We start from the raw sequence: 13,362 nt of genomic DNA, 5'->3' as shown, positions 1-13,362 counted from the left end.
CTGTGGGGACCAGGGGGAAGCGGGCTGGATTCCCAGCCATGGCCCCCGGCGTGCAGACGGGGGAGGAGCCCGCTGCCTGTGTCTGGGGAGCAGCTCAGAGAGCCTGCCCAGCACTGTGCTGTCTCAGGTGTGGCCCTGCTCCCCCACCTGCGTCGAGGACCAATCTTGGGATGTCCCCTAAACTGCACGGTTTACAGAATACCCAGACTATGTTTGCGGGGGCCTGGGCTCAGCCCGCTCCTAAGCAGGGTGACCCCTGCTTTGCTGGAAATGGCCTCAGCTTCCCGCAGCAGAACTACAGGCTGGGTCTGACCCCAGAAAACCAAGAACACACAGTGTTCGGATTTCTCTTTCGTTAACGTAATGGAAACGTGAGCAGACGTAATCAACATTCTGCTTGAACATTTTTTTAAAAAACGTTTTATTTCAAAGAGCAGATGAGTATTTTGCTGGCAACAAGTGGGAAAACAAGTGGCCAGAGGACAGTCGGTTTGTCTTAATAAATAACAAAATGCCATTTATGTTTCTGAAACTTCTAGAACACATACCACATCTTCAATAAATAAACCCACGCTGGTGTTACATCTCTAGAGACAGTTCCGGGTGTCTGGCATGTGGAGGGGTGAAGCACATCAGGGCGCCAGGCCCGCCCACCCCCACCCCCACCCCCACCATGTCTTCCCCCAGACCCGCAGGGACAGCAGCGGGGCGGCCTCGGAGCTGGGACCACAGACATGCCCGGGTGTCCCGGCCGGCATTCCCCGGGCCTCTGCCAGGCAGGTCTGCACGGCTGGCTGCTCGCTTCCTGACGGCTCCTGCTCAGGTCCGTGCAGAGCGGGAGGAGGTGCTGGGAATGTCTTCTGGGTGATGGGACGGCTCTGAGTTCCATCTTGGTTTCTGATCCAGGCGTCCGTCTCCTCTGTCCTCCCAGAGGCGGGGCTCCGCGCGCCATTCTGGCGCCTGCTGCAGTATCCGGTCCCCGCCAGCGCGGCGCTCACCTGCTCTCACATTCTAGACTGAAACCCCTGAGAGACCCCAGCTCCCCTGAGCACCACCCGCCAGTCCCGAGCAGGTGCCGGGGTGCCTGCCTGTCCCGCCCGTGTCCCAGGCTCCACCGTGTAGACAGCACTTCCCGCACCTCCTTGCCGCTGTCGTGAGCACCACGGCTTGCCTCAGATAGTACCCGGACTTCTCAAGGCGGCAGTTGTGTCTTTTCCAGGGGTGTGTGCAAAAGGCAAGGGTAAATCATTCTTTCCAACACAGGATCCTTTATTTGAACTTTTCCTTGACAGGGAGTTTGTGAAGGACGGGCCCAGCCTCCCTCCAGAGGACTCGAAGGGTCAGTGTTCCTTGAACCTGGAAGAGGATCAAAGAGCAGCTGGTGACACAGCCAGCAACAGTCACAGGCCAGACGCTGCATCCGGGCCGAATGCACAAGCCCCGCAGGGCCAGCTTCTTGCCCTTCCACCAGGGTCTCCGAAGCCACTGGAGGGGGCAGCTCCTGCCCACCCTACAGCCCTGGGGACAGAGGACAGAAGACAGGAGCACGAGGAGGACGCCCGGCTGGCTCTGGGGCTATTTCTGTCACAAAGTTGCAGCTCAAAGACAACAAGGGAGGGAATTTCCCTGACATTTTTCTCAGATTATGAGGAGAGATTACTGTCATCACAGCCCCAGCATTTATTAGGAAAAATGAGCGTGAACGAGACATGCAATGTCAGGGACAGTGGGTGGGTTTTCTGTCCTTTCTCGGGTTAAGAAAGGCCAGGTGTGAAAGGCAGGTGAGCAATCTGCCCTTTGACCCGGGCTGGGGGGGGCACTTACAGAACTTGGTCCCCGGTCGCCGACCCTGGGCAGCTCAGCTCCTTGTGAATGAGGCGGATCAGGAACTGTACCCAAAAGGAAGAGGAGAGGCGGTTACTGCCGGCAGGGAGCCTGTGTCGCAAGAGGCGGCCCCCACGCCACCTGCTGGGCTGCCCCGCGTGGAGTCCGAGGCTCCTTCAGGACAGAAAGGACTCAGAGGCCCACGGGGCAGCGGGAGCCTGTGGCCTGGCCCCACGGCAGGGCTGTGGGCCTGTGAGTCCCACGGAGACCACGCTCCTGGAGGTAGGGCTGTTAGGACAGATTTCAGCCTGAGATTTCCAGGATCGGGTAACATTTAGAATGAAATGAGTTCAATCATAAACTACCCAAATCAGAAACAGAATAAAGACAAGGTGAGTCACGATGGCGGAGACACCGGGTGGGGGGACTGGTGAGCCACACAGAGGACTCTGAAAGCCAGACGAGCAGCTCCCGGGCCCCGGCACCAGGAGGCTGACCAGGCCATCTCTGGAACAGCCGTGTTCTATTGGGAAGCTCGGCAGGGACCCTGGCCTGCAGCCTCGGCTGCAGCTGTGGGAGTAAAGCAGGGACAGCTCTGCCTCGCCTGCACCGCTCCCTCGAGCTCCTTTACCGGCTCCCAGGGCTGAGTCGGTTTGCAGAGCGGGACTCATGGTGGGAGCACCACGCCAGCGAACTGGTTTTGCTTGTTTGCGGCTGTGGATCTGGTCTTTTCTGCACGCAGACGCCGGGGGAAACAGGCTCCTGGTTCTGGTGGCCCCCCTTACAAGGCAACAGGTGCCCCACACCCAGGAGGGACCAGCGGGCTGAGAGAGGCCCAGCACGGGTTAAAACCCACGCAGCTCCCGCAGGACCCAGCCTCGGGCCAGAGCCCTTGGATGCAGAGACGCTTATTGACTTCGACGCTCGAATTTCCAGCAGGATCTCGGAAGTCCCTCGTACGGTACGCGCTCAGGCCAGAGAACAGGTGTGTCTCCCACAGAGCAAGCGCGGTCCAGCTGCTCTGCCTGACCCTTAAGCAGTGCGCGTACGGCTCGAGTGTCGACACAGGGAACGCGTCAGGTGCGAAGTATGGGGCTGGCGGCGACAGTGACATTTCTGGTGAGCAGGCTGGCTCTGGGAATTTGAGCCTCCAGCCTGAGCCGGCACCTGCTGGACACACATCCCACCGAGTGCACCATGTGAAGTGCTGGCAGGAGGAGCCTCTGGTTGCACCAGGAAGATCACAGGAAGGGAAAAGGGAAGAAAACGACAAGTGTTTTACATGGCAGGAAATACACTCAGACAGTCGCAACGAATGTGAAGGTCCAAGGTGACGAAGTGCCGTGTCTACAGGCAACACCACGCTTGGAGCCCCCGTGACATGTGTTGGGGGTGTAAGCCTATATGCATGCGACAGCATGGCCACCAGGCTTCGGTCACGCTCCACAGACAGTCCCGCAGGGCGCCCGGATCTGACTCCACAGGGTGACCCGGCCGGGCTGCTGAGGTTCCTGGCCTCGGACTGGGGGTGCAGCAGACAGAAGAGGGACGTCTGGCGTTCACGCCGCCTGCCGACTCCTCCTCCCCCCACTGCGGGCTGGCCCCTCTCCTGACACGTCTCATCTCACCCGGCCAGGCCAGCTTCCTTTCGGTTATTATCTGCCCGCCGGGTATCTTCACGTTCTCGTCTGTCCTTCCTGAACCGTGACGCGTCCGTCTGCAGGCTCTCTGGCTGCGTGGCTGGTGTAGGCCATTCCCAGTCCCGTTGGACGCGTGCGCTCACCGTGGGGTCTCCATCGGCTATTCTGCTTCCGCTGTGCTCCATCCCGGTCTCGAGATCCCTCCCCTGGGGCTCCGTTCTGTACTGTCTTCCTCGATGCTGGCCCCCGCCTCGCTGTCCGTGCTGCCCCTGGATGTCCTGCTGTCTGTTCCACAAGCTCACGGACTCCGTTCCTTCTCCGACATCTTTCATACTGTCGCGGACGCTTATCCATCCATCTGGTCCTCGTCTTCGTGGACCCACGTGCCAGTGTTGCCGGTAAGCCGCCCACCGGAGCCCAGCCCAACACCTCATCTCCTCTCCCCAAGGGGCAGAACCCCTGGCCCCCATCCCGGGGACGAACTCGCCCCGCGGCGCCAGCAGGGGCCCCAGTCCTTGTTTACGCTGCCTCGACGTTATGGGTCCTGTGGACACCCTGCCTGTCCCCGGATTGCTGTGCGTCTAGAAGGAAGTGCAGTGTGCGTCCCCGGCACTGGTGAAGGAGACTTTCAGTCCTCCAATAGCCTCCTGGTGGGGGTCTCGCTGCCACTCAGCTGAAACGATCTGGGGATGTACACAAACCCTCAGGCACTGACAAAAACAGACGCTCTGAGGAACAACAGCCTCTTCCAACCTAACAGGCTCCTGGGCTGAGAGCTGGCACTGGATTCTATCAGAGAGGGGAGCTGTGGGATAGCCCTGGAGGGAAAACACAGAACTTCGTGTGATCGACAGAGCCGAGATTTCCAAATCCTCAACGCGCGCTGACTGGGACCAACGTCAGGGGTCTTCTGGTGAAGCGAGGGGAGGCACGTGGCTCCAGGTCAGGGACTTCGCACTAGCCACTCCCAGGGGCGCGCTGCACGCCTGACTTGTGCCGGGTCCTGTCTGTCCTGCAGCACAGCCGAGCCTCAGGGCAGCCGCCAGAGAGAAGGGGCCACAAACAGAAGGGCTAGGTGCCTGTCCCCTCAGCCATTGCTCCTTCTTTCCCATCCCTTTGGGTGCTGGGGGTTGGGCTGCTTCCCCAGGGGCTGCTGGACGCAGGAGGAGTGCCGAGGCAGCGTGGATCTCCGTGTGGATTTCGGGTTGCCATCTCCTCCAGTCCCCTCGACAGTCCTGTCTTGGGGTGCCGTTATTATGCCCATTTAACCAACGTGGGAGCTACAGACCAGAGGCTGAGTCACCCGCCCCAGGTGCACACCCACCGACAGATACCAGCGCTGGGGTCCGCGCCAGCTCGCCCCTGCTCCCTGCCTCCCTACCATCCTGCCCAAAGCCGCAGAGCAGGGCGGGCCTGCTTCTGCTCTCACGTTTGTTCAAACCAGAAAGAGGAAGGTGTCGGGTCACGAGCACTCAGTCGGGCTGTCACGGGCCTAGCCTCCCTGGGGACCAGAGCTCCCCTGGAAGCGTCACCAGCGTTGGGTCAACGACCAGAGACTTACCAGTAAGGCGCAGGCGTCTGCGAACATGAGCATGTAGAACACGTTGTTCCATCCAGACGGGGACAGGAGCCCGGCCAGCAGGGGGCCCAGGGCCGCTCCTGAAGGGGCAAAGGGACACACGTGAGCCGGGTGTGGAAGATTCCGGAAGGCGGCTCCGGACACCCAGGCCCCGTGAGTACACCGCACGGTGCTCCACACCTCCCTCACAGCGACCGAAAAACACGTTAAAACAGCGACAACTCAGTCTCGCTTCTCAGGCTGGTGGGGGTGGACAGCTCACAAGGACTCGGTGCTGTGAGGGCGTGGCCAGCACAACCTGTCTCTGGAAGCAAATCTAAAAATACGTATCAACCTTAAAACGTTCATTCTTTTGATCCAACGATCCCAGTGAGAAACTTTATGAAAGAAACCTGAATGGAGTGCGCGGTCTTGGATGCGCTTGTGTTATTGGTAAACGTGTGATTGGTACGTATGGCTGAGGTCCGTAGGCGCCGGTGCTCCGTGGGTGCCAACGTCCTCGTTCTGCTAATTCGGGGCTCTGGTTACATCCCAGGATCCTCGTCTCTAGGGAATGCTCGCTGAATAAATCCTCCCGGGAAGGAGCAGCGTGTCTGTCATTTGCCTCTAAGCGGTTCAGGAAAAAAACCGCGTATGTGTAATTCTTACATGTGCGTGTGCACACATGCGTGTTACAAACGTGTGTGTGCGCACAGAGATGAAGCAGAGGCAAGATATGTGAATTCTCCGCACTATTTCTGCAACTTTGCTGTAAGTCTAAAATTATGTCAAAATGATTTTTGAGAGACTACAGAAAAGAAAGAAAGCAGATATTCCTCAAAATGCCCAAAGATATCCAAGAATATTGCAGCAGTTTGGGCATTTTTTTGTCCTAAAAGAGACGGGAATGGATCACGATCTGTGCATAGGGTGGGTCCTTGTTTTGGCACAGTAAGAAGTACGAAGAATTTACACCAAGTTATCCTGACACTTAACCCTGAGATGTAGGGGTACGGGGTCTCCCCACTGGGTGTGCACGAGTGCTGTTCCCAGTGGTTACAAAGAGCCCCTACTGCTCTCACGCCCGAGAACGGACTGCGTGTGCGTTAAGTCCAGAGGAGACTCCAGGTAAACACGGTCGACTGCTCACACGGGCTTATTTCTACACCTCCCAACACCACAGAATGCGCCACAAGTGAACTTAACAAATGAAAGCCCACAAAGAAAAGGGCAGATGAGAGAAGGCACCGTTCTTGGAGGATGGGCTTTCAAGGGCACGACAAGGACACGGGCTCCAGTCTCCTTGCTCGGAGGGAGATGGCCTGGGGACTCCTTGTTCGCAGCCAGGCCCGTCCGCGCACACGAGGCGGGGAGGGTGGAAGGAGAGGGGTGGTGGGCGGTGTGTGAGACTCTGTTATGAAGAATTACTGGGTACGTCCCTCCACCCTTCTGATCCCAGGTTTCTCCTTCTCAACATCACTCCAGGAACCAGCCCCCACCCTCACAAGACAGCAGCCCCTCAGCCTTCGGAGACTGTGAGCCAGAGGCGCTGGGCTCAGGGATTCGGGGGCGGGGGGCAGAGGGCAGCAACTGAGTCAGGAAATGCAGGGAAGGCCACCGCTTCCACCAAGCAGGCGCCCGCCCTCCCACACGACGTCGGGAATGCTGTCCCAAGGCCTGCGCCCCAGCGGGCACGGGGGGCCGCCTCCGGGTTCCAGTCTGATCCCACGACCAAGAAGACCAGCAGCTGATATTCTACCCCACGCAGAAAGCAAGAGGGAGCACAGGCAGGGGGAGCGTCAGGCACAGGGAGAAGCAGGCTCCCTTCTGAGCGAGGAGCCCGATCCCGTTCTTATTTCTTGGATGCACTAGGCTTCCCCTTTCCCACAGTACCTCACACCCTTCCTTTCCAACAAGCCGCCGCACAATGGCTCCCACAGAGAAGCGTGGCAACAAGGGCCGTTCTGCCGTCAACAGCGTAGCGACCAGAGACCACACCATCAACGTCCACAAGCATGTCCGTGCAATGGGTTTCAAGAAGCATGCCCCTCGGGCACGAAAAAGATCCAGAAATTTGCCGTGAAGGAGATGGGAACTCCGCATATGCACTTTGACCGCAGGCTCAACAAAGCTGTCTGGGCCGAAGGATTGAGGAATGTTCCATACTGTACCCGTGTGCGGCTGTCCAGAAAACGTGAGGAGAATGAAGATTCTCAAGCAAACTTCCTGCGTTGGTCACCTAGACACCTGTCACCACTTTCAAAGATCTACAGTCAATATGGATGAGAACGAATCCCTGATCGTCAGATAAAGGGTGAAACTGCAAGAACAAGAACAAAAACAAAAAACCGCACAAAAAATGGGATGCACGGAAGGGGCAGAAAATCACTAATGAGTGTTAACACTGTCACGACCAAAGTGAAGGTTGGAAAGTCAAGTCAAGACCATCTCTGAGGAAGCAAGGAAAGGAGAAAAAGACAGGAAAGAAGGAAAAAGAAAGAAAAAAATTGAGGGATTAACCCAGAAAGGTTAACCTCTGACTAATCAGTTATCTAGGAATTAAAACCAGACAGCAGTAGGGGAGACATGCCAAAGGAAGCACGGAGCACAATTCTGCAGAGAGGAAGGGCATGTGTCTCCAGGTGAGGTGGGCCCCCGGGCACAGGGATGAAGAAAGTGCCCAGAGGTCTTCGGGGGAAGCAGGCAGAGGGCAGAAGTGAGGGCCGGGATGGGGGTGACAGTGGACGTCTCAGTGGAGACCATGGAAGCTACAAGACACTGGCGTCCTGAAGCACACGACTGTTAGCCCGGGGCTGGGATTCCTACCGACAAGCTAGAGCGGAATCCGGACCGCGCAGACCCCCTGCCGTCAGGCTCCACCTCCCATGAGCTACTACTCAGGAAGCCACTGGAAGTCTCCTCCATCAAAGAGGAGCAGACACGGGGGCTAGAAGATGGGTCCCACGTGGGCACGTGGTGGAAGGGGTCACCAGGATGCTACCCCAGATGCTCCTGGGGAGCCGTGGGTGCCACACCAGCCAAACTCCCGAGCTTCAGCTTCCCACGTCCAGAGAGGGACCAGCGTAGGACCGCAGGTCACAGCGCGTGTGCTCCTGGCAGGAAGACTCAAGAAAGGTCAAGAATGTTGCCGTCAGCCTGCTAACTTGTCGGTAAGAGCACGCTTGTCACTGTACCGGTTCCCACCTGCCCGTCTGCGTGAAGGACTTGCTTACTTTGCCGCCTTTCTTCCCTCCAGAATATGCTACTGAACCCTCTTTGAGAACCATAACGAGGGGCGCCTCGGGGGCTCGGTTGGTTAAGTGTCCCACTCTTGGTTTCGGCTCAGGTCATGACCTCATGGGCCGTGAGATCGAGCTGTCGGGCTCCCTGCTCAGCGGGAAGTCTGCTTCTTCCTCTGCTCCCCCACCCGCTCACGTTCTCTCTCTCAAATAAATCTCTAAAAATAAAATGAGCCTCTTAAAAAAAAGAACCATAACGAAGCTGGTAACACCTGAACCTTGTAGGCCGGGGGACCTATTAGGGTTCCTGCTATTTGTATGCGGTTAAGATTCCGTCCACCTTGGATGGGAGTGATAAACAGGGGACCAGTGGCCCGCAGGGCAGTTTGCCCACAGCTGGCTTAGGTGAAAACCTGAGCGTGCACACAGAGGGAAAGTACTCGCAACCAGTGCCGTGCCCGTCCTTCCTCTGGAGCCACCCGACCAGCAGACAGACGCCTACATGCCCACGTCCCCCAGATCTGCACGTGCCTTTTTGATCTGTTCATATTTGTAAAAGGCCAGCTAGTCCCTTATTATCTGTCCATTTGTCAAGTTTATGTGCTTAACTCCTTTAGTAAGTACACCGTCTCTGTTTCTGAATGGGGACTGAGCTCTTGACTACTGAAATCAATCTTGCAATAACATTTCTCCACTTGAAATTTAACAAACGCAGTTGATGAAAATTCTGTAACGTACTGGAAATGAGATGGCTGCGTTTGGGTGAGCTACGCAGGGTCTTGCCCCTAGACCGGATGTGGGGACCCTGTCCTCACCCTCCCACCCACGGCCCTCACCCCTTGCCGCACACTCCTACAGCCTGCACGCGTGCCATGGTTCGGTCCTAGGAAAGATCAGTTTTTCACAGTAACAACAGTTAGAGCTTCTTTTCTCATTAAATGATCCAAACTTGTCAATAACAATGATCTGAACTCCGTGGCAGCCACACTGATCAAATTGCCCTTAGCTGGTTCTTGTAATAAATTATGGACATAAACTAGCAACCCTGCCGAAATACTAGCTGAACTTTAAGTGATTATGGATACCGTGTTTTTCCGTTAGTAAAAACTATTGATAAATCATTGAGAGCACGTAAGTACCGTGTTTATGCCACGAGAGAGGTTTTCCGTTTTGTCAAGTTAGACTTTACATGTGTTATGCATTAGGATTAGATGTGGAATTAAGTTCCTTCTGTAAAATTAACTAAGAAAGGGGAGTTTCTCTACGTCTGTGCTTGTGGGTGTTTTCCCGCCCGTGTCTGGAGGGAACTGTCCTGTCGCTGCTGCTCCTTCCGAACGCGGCCGTTTTTAAGACTTTCACGCCCAAGTCCCATATCGACCTTTATGTTTTTAAATTACGGTGTTGCACTCATTCATAGACAAAAAAAGGTACTTTTACTAGCATGATGATACCATCTACTAAAAAAATCTCTGATTCTTGAAAAATAATCTTTCTCTTTGACTTTCATTTATTTTTATTTATTTATTTTTAAAGTACGCTTTACGCCCAGCGTGGGGCTTAAACTCACAATCCCTGAGATCAAGAGTGGCGCGGCCTACCGATGGAGCCATCCAGGTGCCCCAGTAATAATCTTTCTTTTAGAATAAGCATTATAACAGTAGTGTGAAGAGTGTTTCATGCAGTAAAAAAAAAAAGGCCAGCCAATCCTAATATTACCAAAGCCTCTGGAATCCTTGGCAATTGCTAATTACGATGTGATGATCCGATTTCTCCTACGACCACGATTAACCTCTTAGAGCTAAAAATATCCACGCACCTACAGAGCCAGTCCCGTCGATGATGGCGGTCACAGTGGCGAGGGCGTGGGAGTTTCCCTTGAGACTTTTGTGCGTGCCCTGGAAGAGAGGGAACAGCAGACGTGAGGCACACCTCACCTGCACCGCCTGACGGCAGTTTGCCGCAACAACTTCGCCAAACTATTCAAAACACGGGGTGTTTGCCATCAGGAAATCTGAACTCTACTCCATTCCAAACTTATCCTGGAAAGATATACAAAGTTTAAGGGTTTTCAACAGTAAGAAATCATCAGAAGTAACTGTTCAAACATATTCTGGTTTCAAGAACTCTCAGAATTTTTCCTTAAGCAAATATTTACTCAGCACACCTCAGCAACCAACGTGGAAGATAAAGACATAGACGACACTTGTCCCTGTCCCTGAGCTGTGCCAGCATTAACGCCCACCTCCATGTTCCCACGAGGGGCTTTCTGTGACACATGCCAGACGGCTCTGTAGTACCTAAAAACCCACCCGGTCCTCAGCAGATGCCAGGGAGGATGAGGAAGGGGGCAGGACCCCAGAAGCCAATGTGGGGGTCACCAAGTCCTAAATGACAATCCCACAGAGGCTCTGTTTTCAGAAAGCAAGACACAGAAGGTTGGGAGAAAGCAGCACAAACTAAGGACAATAGAAGAAAACAATTAATTGGGAGAAATAGAAGCCTAAAACTACACAAATAAACCCACGACGGTACAACAGATGCTTGCGTGTGTGTCCACGTAAGCATACAAAATAAAGCACACACGCAAAGCAATAACCACCCACGGTCCACCTTTTCTGGAGTCAGGAGCTCCCTCTCTGTCCTCTGATTCCATGGGGGAGATGGCAGTCGTCTGGTGTGGACCCTTCCAGAAGTTTCTGTGCCCCGTGCAGACAGGAGCATGGGTCCTCCCTCATCACAAAGGTGGGACTGTTGCTGGACTCCCCAGTGCCCCTCCCTCTGCTTCTGCTGACCCGTCACGGCAGGGCCTCTGGTTGTCTCGGGCGTGGAAGGGCTGAGGTGCTGAGCACAGCACGCGGAGCCCGGCCCTGAGAGGACGGGGCGGGGGCAGGCGCGGGGTCCTCTGTGGCGCAGGGTCCGCAGCCGCATAGGCTTGCCACGGTTTCCAAGCAGAATGAGCGAGTGGCTGGTGGGTTCGGGGTCTGATTCTGGACGGACTTGAGAGAGGGGCAGAAGAGAAGCAGGGCCCCTGGAGGGGCAGCGGAGTGCCAGAGGCCTCGGGAGCCCGTGGGGAGGGGATGCCGGGTGATGCCTGAGGAGGCCGGCCACCCTGCCTGCAAGACGACCAACAGCTCTGGGGAACTGCTTATGAATTTAAATAAGACTCAGGTGCACGGAAATTTTGCACAGATCGTACACAGGACAGCGCGCCCTGCACCCTTTCCCTGCGTCACATCCGCCACCATGAAGGGCCCAACACGGATGCGTCAGGATCACCCAACACGCTGGTCTTCAGCTACTGTCTACTTTGACCACTTTCTGTGCAGGACACCACGTGACGTCCAGCCATCGCGCCCCGACAGTGGCTCTCGCCTCCCTCTTTGGGCTCCGCCTGGAGCGGAGTGCCCCCTGCTGTGCTGGCAGGATGCTTTCCTGAGGACACCGGGCGGCGGGTGTGGGGAGGGAGGCCACAGGGGGAAGAGCCATCGTCACGGTGCGTGCCCAGGGTGCACGCTGTCACACGCCCTGTCACTGTTGGCGCTGACCTTGTCCCCTGGAGGGGGTGTCAGGTCTCCCCGTGGCTACCCCGTTCCCCCCCTTGGGAGGAAGTCGCTGTGCACTGCCCACACCTAAGGAGAGTGAGGCGTGCCCCCCTCTCTGAGGACACAGCGTCCACGGAAAGTCCTCTGGACGGGGCATTTGTCTCTTTCCTCCCGTTTATTTAGGAAAACGACTTTTTGAAGAGGGTTTGTATCTTGCTGCCCTGCTCCCTACAGGCGCTGGCATCCGGTGGCTGTGAAAAGTCTCCCATGTCAGGCGCATGAGGGTGGCCCTGCCTCCACTGGGTCCTAGGAGCACGGAGGTCGGGCTCTCCTGCCCAGGAGTCCGAGGTCACCTTGTCAGCACTCTCTTCTTCGGGGAAGAGTGGGGCGGTTGTCCCTCTGGATCCCAAGGGAGACCAGCAGAGGGCCAGGCACAGAGGGGCCAGATAGGGAGAGGGAGGCCCCACCGGGTCTCAGATCTGGGCCCCCATGCCGGGCTCCGGGGGGCACAGCCACCAGCCCCGGGGTGAAGCAAGGGCAGCACACAGGAGTAAGCCAGCGAGCTGGATTCTGACCTGGGGCCTCACGAGCCCCTTCGCCTCGGCTCGGCACCCTCACGCATGGAACGGGGACGGCGTCTCCACACGCCGGCTTCAGAAGGCTCTTACAAGCATAGCTATGAGGCACAGGGAAAAAGCTGCTTCTGTAAAGACCTGGTTTTACCTACGGCAACCATCTCTGTCAAGAACGGCAGAGAGGACCGGCACCTGCCTCTGCTCTGTGCGCACGCGCGTTACCACTCACCAGGTCGGCGGAGACGGCAGTGGTGATCAGAGCGTACGGCCCGCTGACCAGGGCCCCGCTGAGAAGCAGCATGGCTGTGGGAACCAAAACCAGAAGGAGGGATTTAGGGGCAAAACAGTGCCCTCTGGGAGGGCCTCCACGGCCTCAGCCACCCTGTGGGCAGCCTGGTGTCAGGCATGGGCCGGCCTGAGCAAACGCAGGGGTGCTGGGAAGGTGGCCCGCATGTCTGGGGGGCCGTGACCGCTCGTCCAAGCACAATGGGCAGGTGGTAAGTCCTCTCACACTCCCCGGAGGGCTCTGGCTGTGTCTGGAGGACCCAGTACTCCCGTTTCCTCGACCCTCCACGGGGACAGCTGTGGACACCCTGGGAGTGAGAAGAACCCTGGCGTCCCAAGTGTGAGAGTGCCCACAGCTGCTGGTGGCAGCCCCTGAGGGGAACTCGGAGACCCAGCGCAGACGAGCTCCCGAGGGCAGGATAACACACTTATTTCTGAACACACACTTTCTACAGTGTCCTCTAGGCTCATTTCACTAGCCTCTGGTTCACACTCTGTGCAGAAGCTTCTGGACCAACGGGTCACGGGAAACCCCATGGTCCCTCGCGTCAGCAACGTGCCTTCTGGGTAACTTCTACTGGGCTCACACACAGCCTGCTTCCTTCCCAGCCCCCGCTGCCAGCTTGTTATGACAGAAAAAATATTTACCAACTGTCAGAGCCATCATCAGACAGTGTTGCCTGCAGGAAGTTAAAAATA

General features: G+C 56.5%; 1 protein-coding gene across 4 annotated transcripts in view; it reads right to left on the bottom strand.

Annotated features, from left to right (window-relative positions):
* Window positions 1–404: 404 nt before the first annotated feature.
* Window positions 405–13,362, bottom strand: part of SLC37A1 (solute carrier family 37 member 1) — a 75,859-nt gene continuing 62,901 nt past the window's right edge. For 3 of the 4 annotated variants that reach the window (XM_057306700.1, XM_048215156.2, XM_026498725.4), the window contains 5 exons: window positions 12,608–12,681; window positions 10,078–10,156; window positions 5,026–5,123; window positions 1,825–1,889; window positions 405–1,356 (listed from right to left, as the gene is read on the bottom strand). In XM_057306700.1, coding sequence (XP_057162683.1) covers window positions 1,341–1,356; window positions 1,825–1,889; window positions 5,026–5,123; window positions 10,078–10,156; window positions 12,608–12,681 — 332 coding nt within the window. In that variant the 3' untranslated portion in view covers window positions 405–1,340. The remainder of the gene's footprint in view (window positions 1,357–1,824; window positions 1,890–5,025; window positions 5,124–10,077; window positions 10,157–12,607; window positions 12,682–13,362) is intronic. The other variant, XM_057306699.1, reaches the window with a different exon arrangement.

Source organism: Ursus arctos, unplaced genomic scaffold (assembly GCF_023065955.2).
Source record: "Ursus arctos isolate Adak ecotype North America unplaced genomic scaffold, UrsArc2.0 scaffold_4, whole genome shotgun sequence".
NCBI lineage: Eukaryota > Metazoa > Chordata > Mammalia > Carnivora > Ursidae > Ursus > Ursus arctos.
This window is presented reverse-complemented; position numbering and strand designations above follow the sequence as displayed.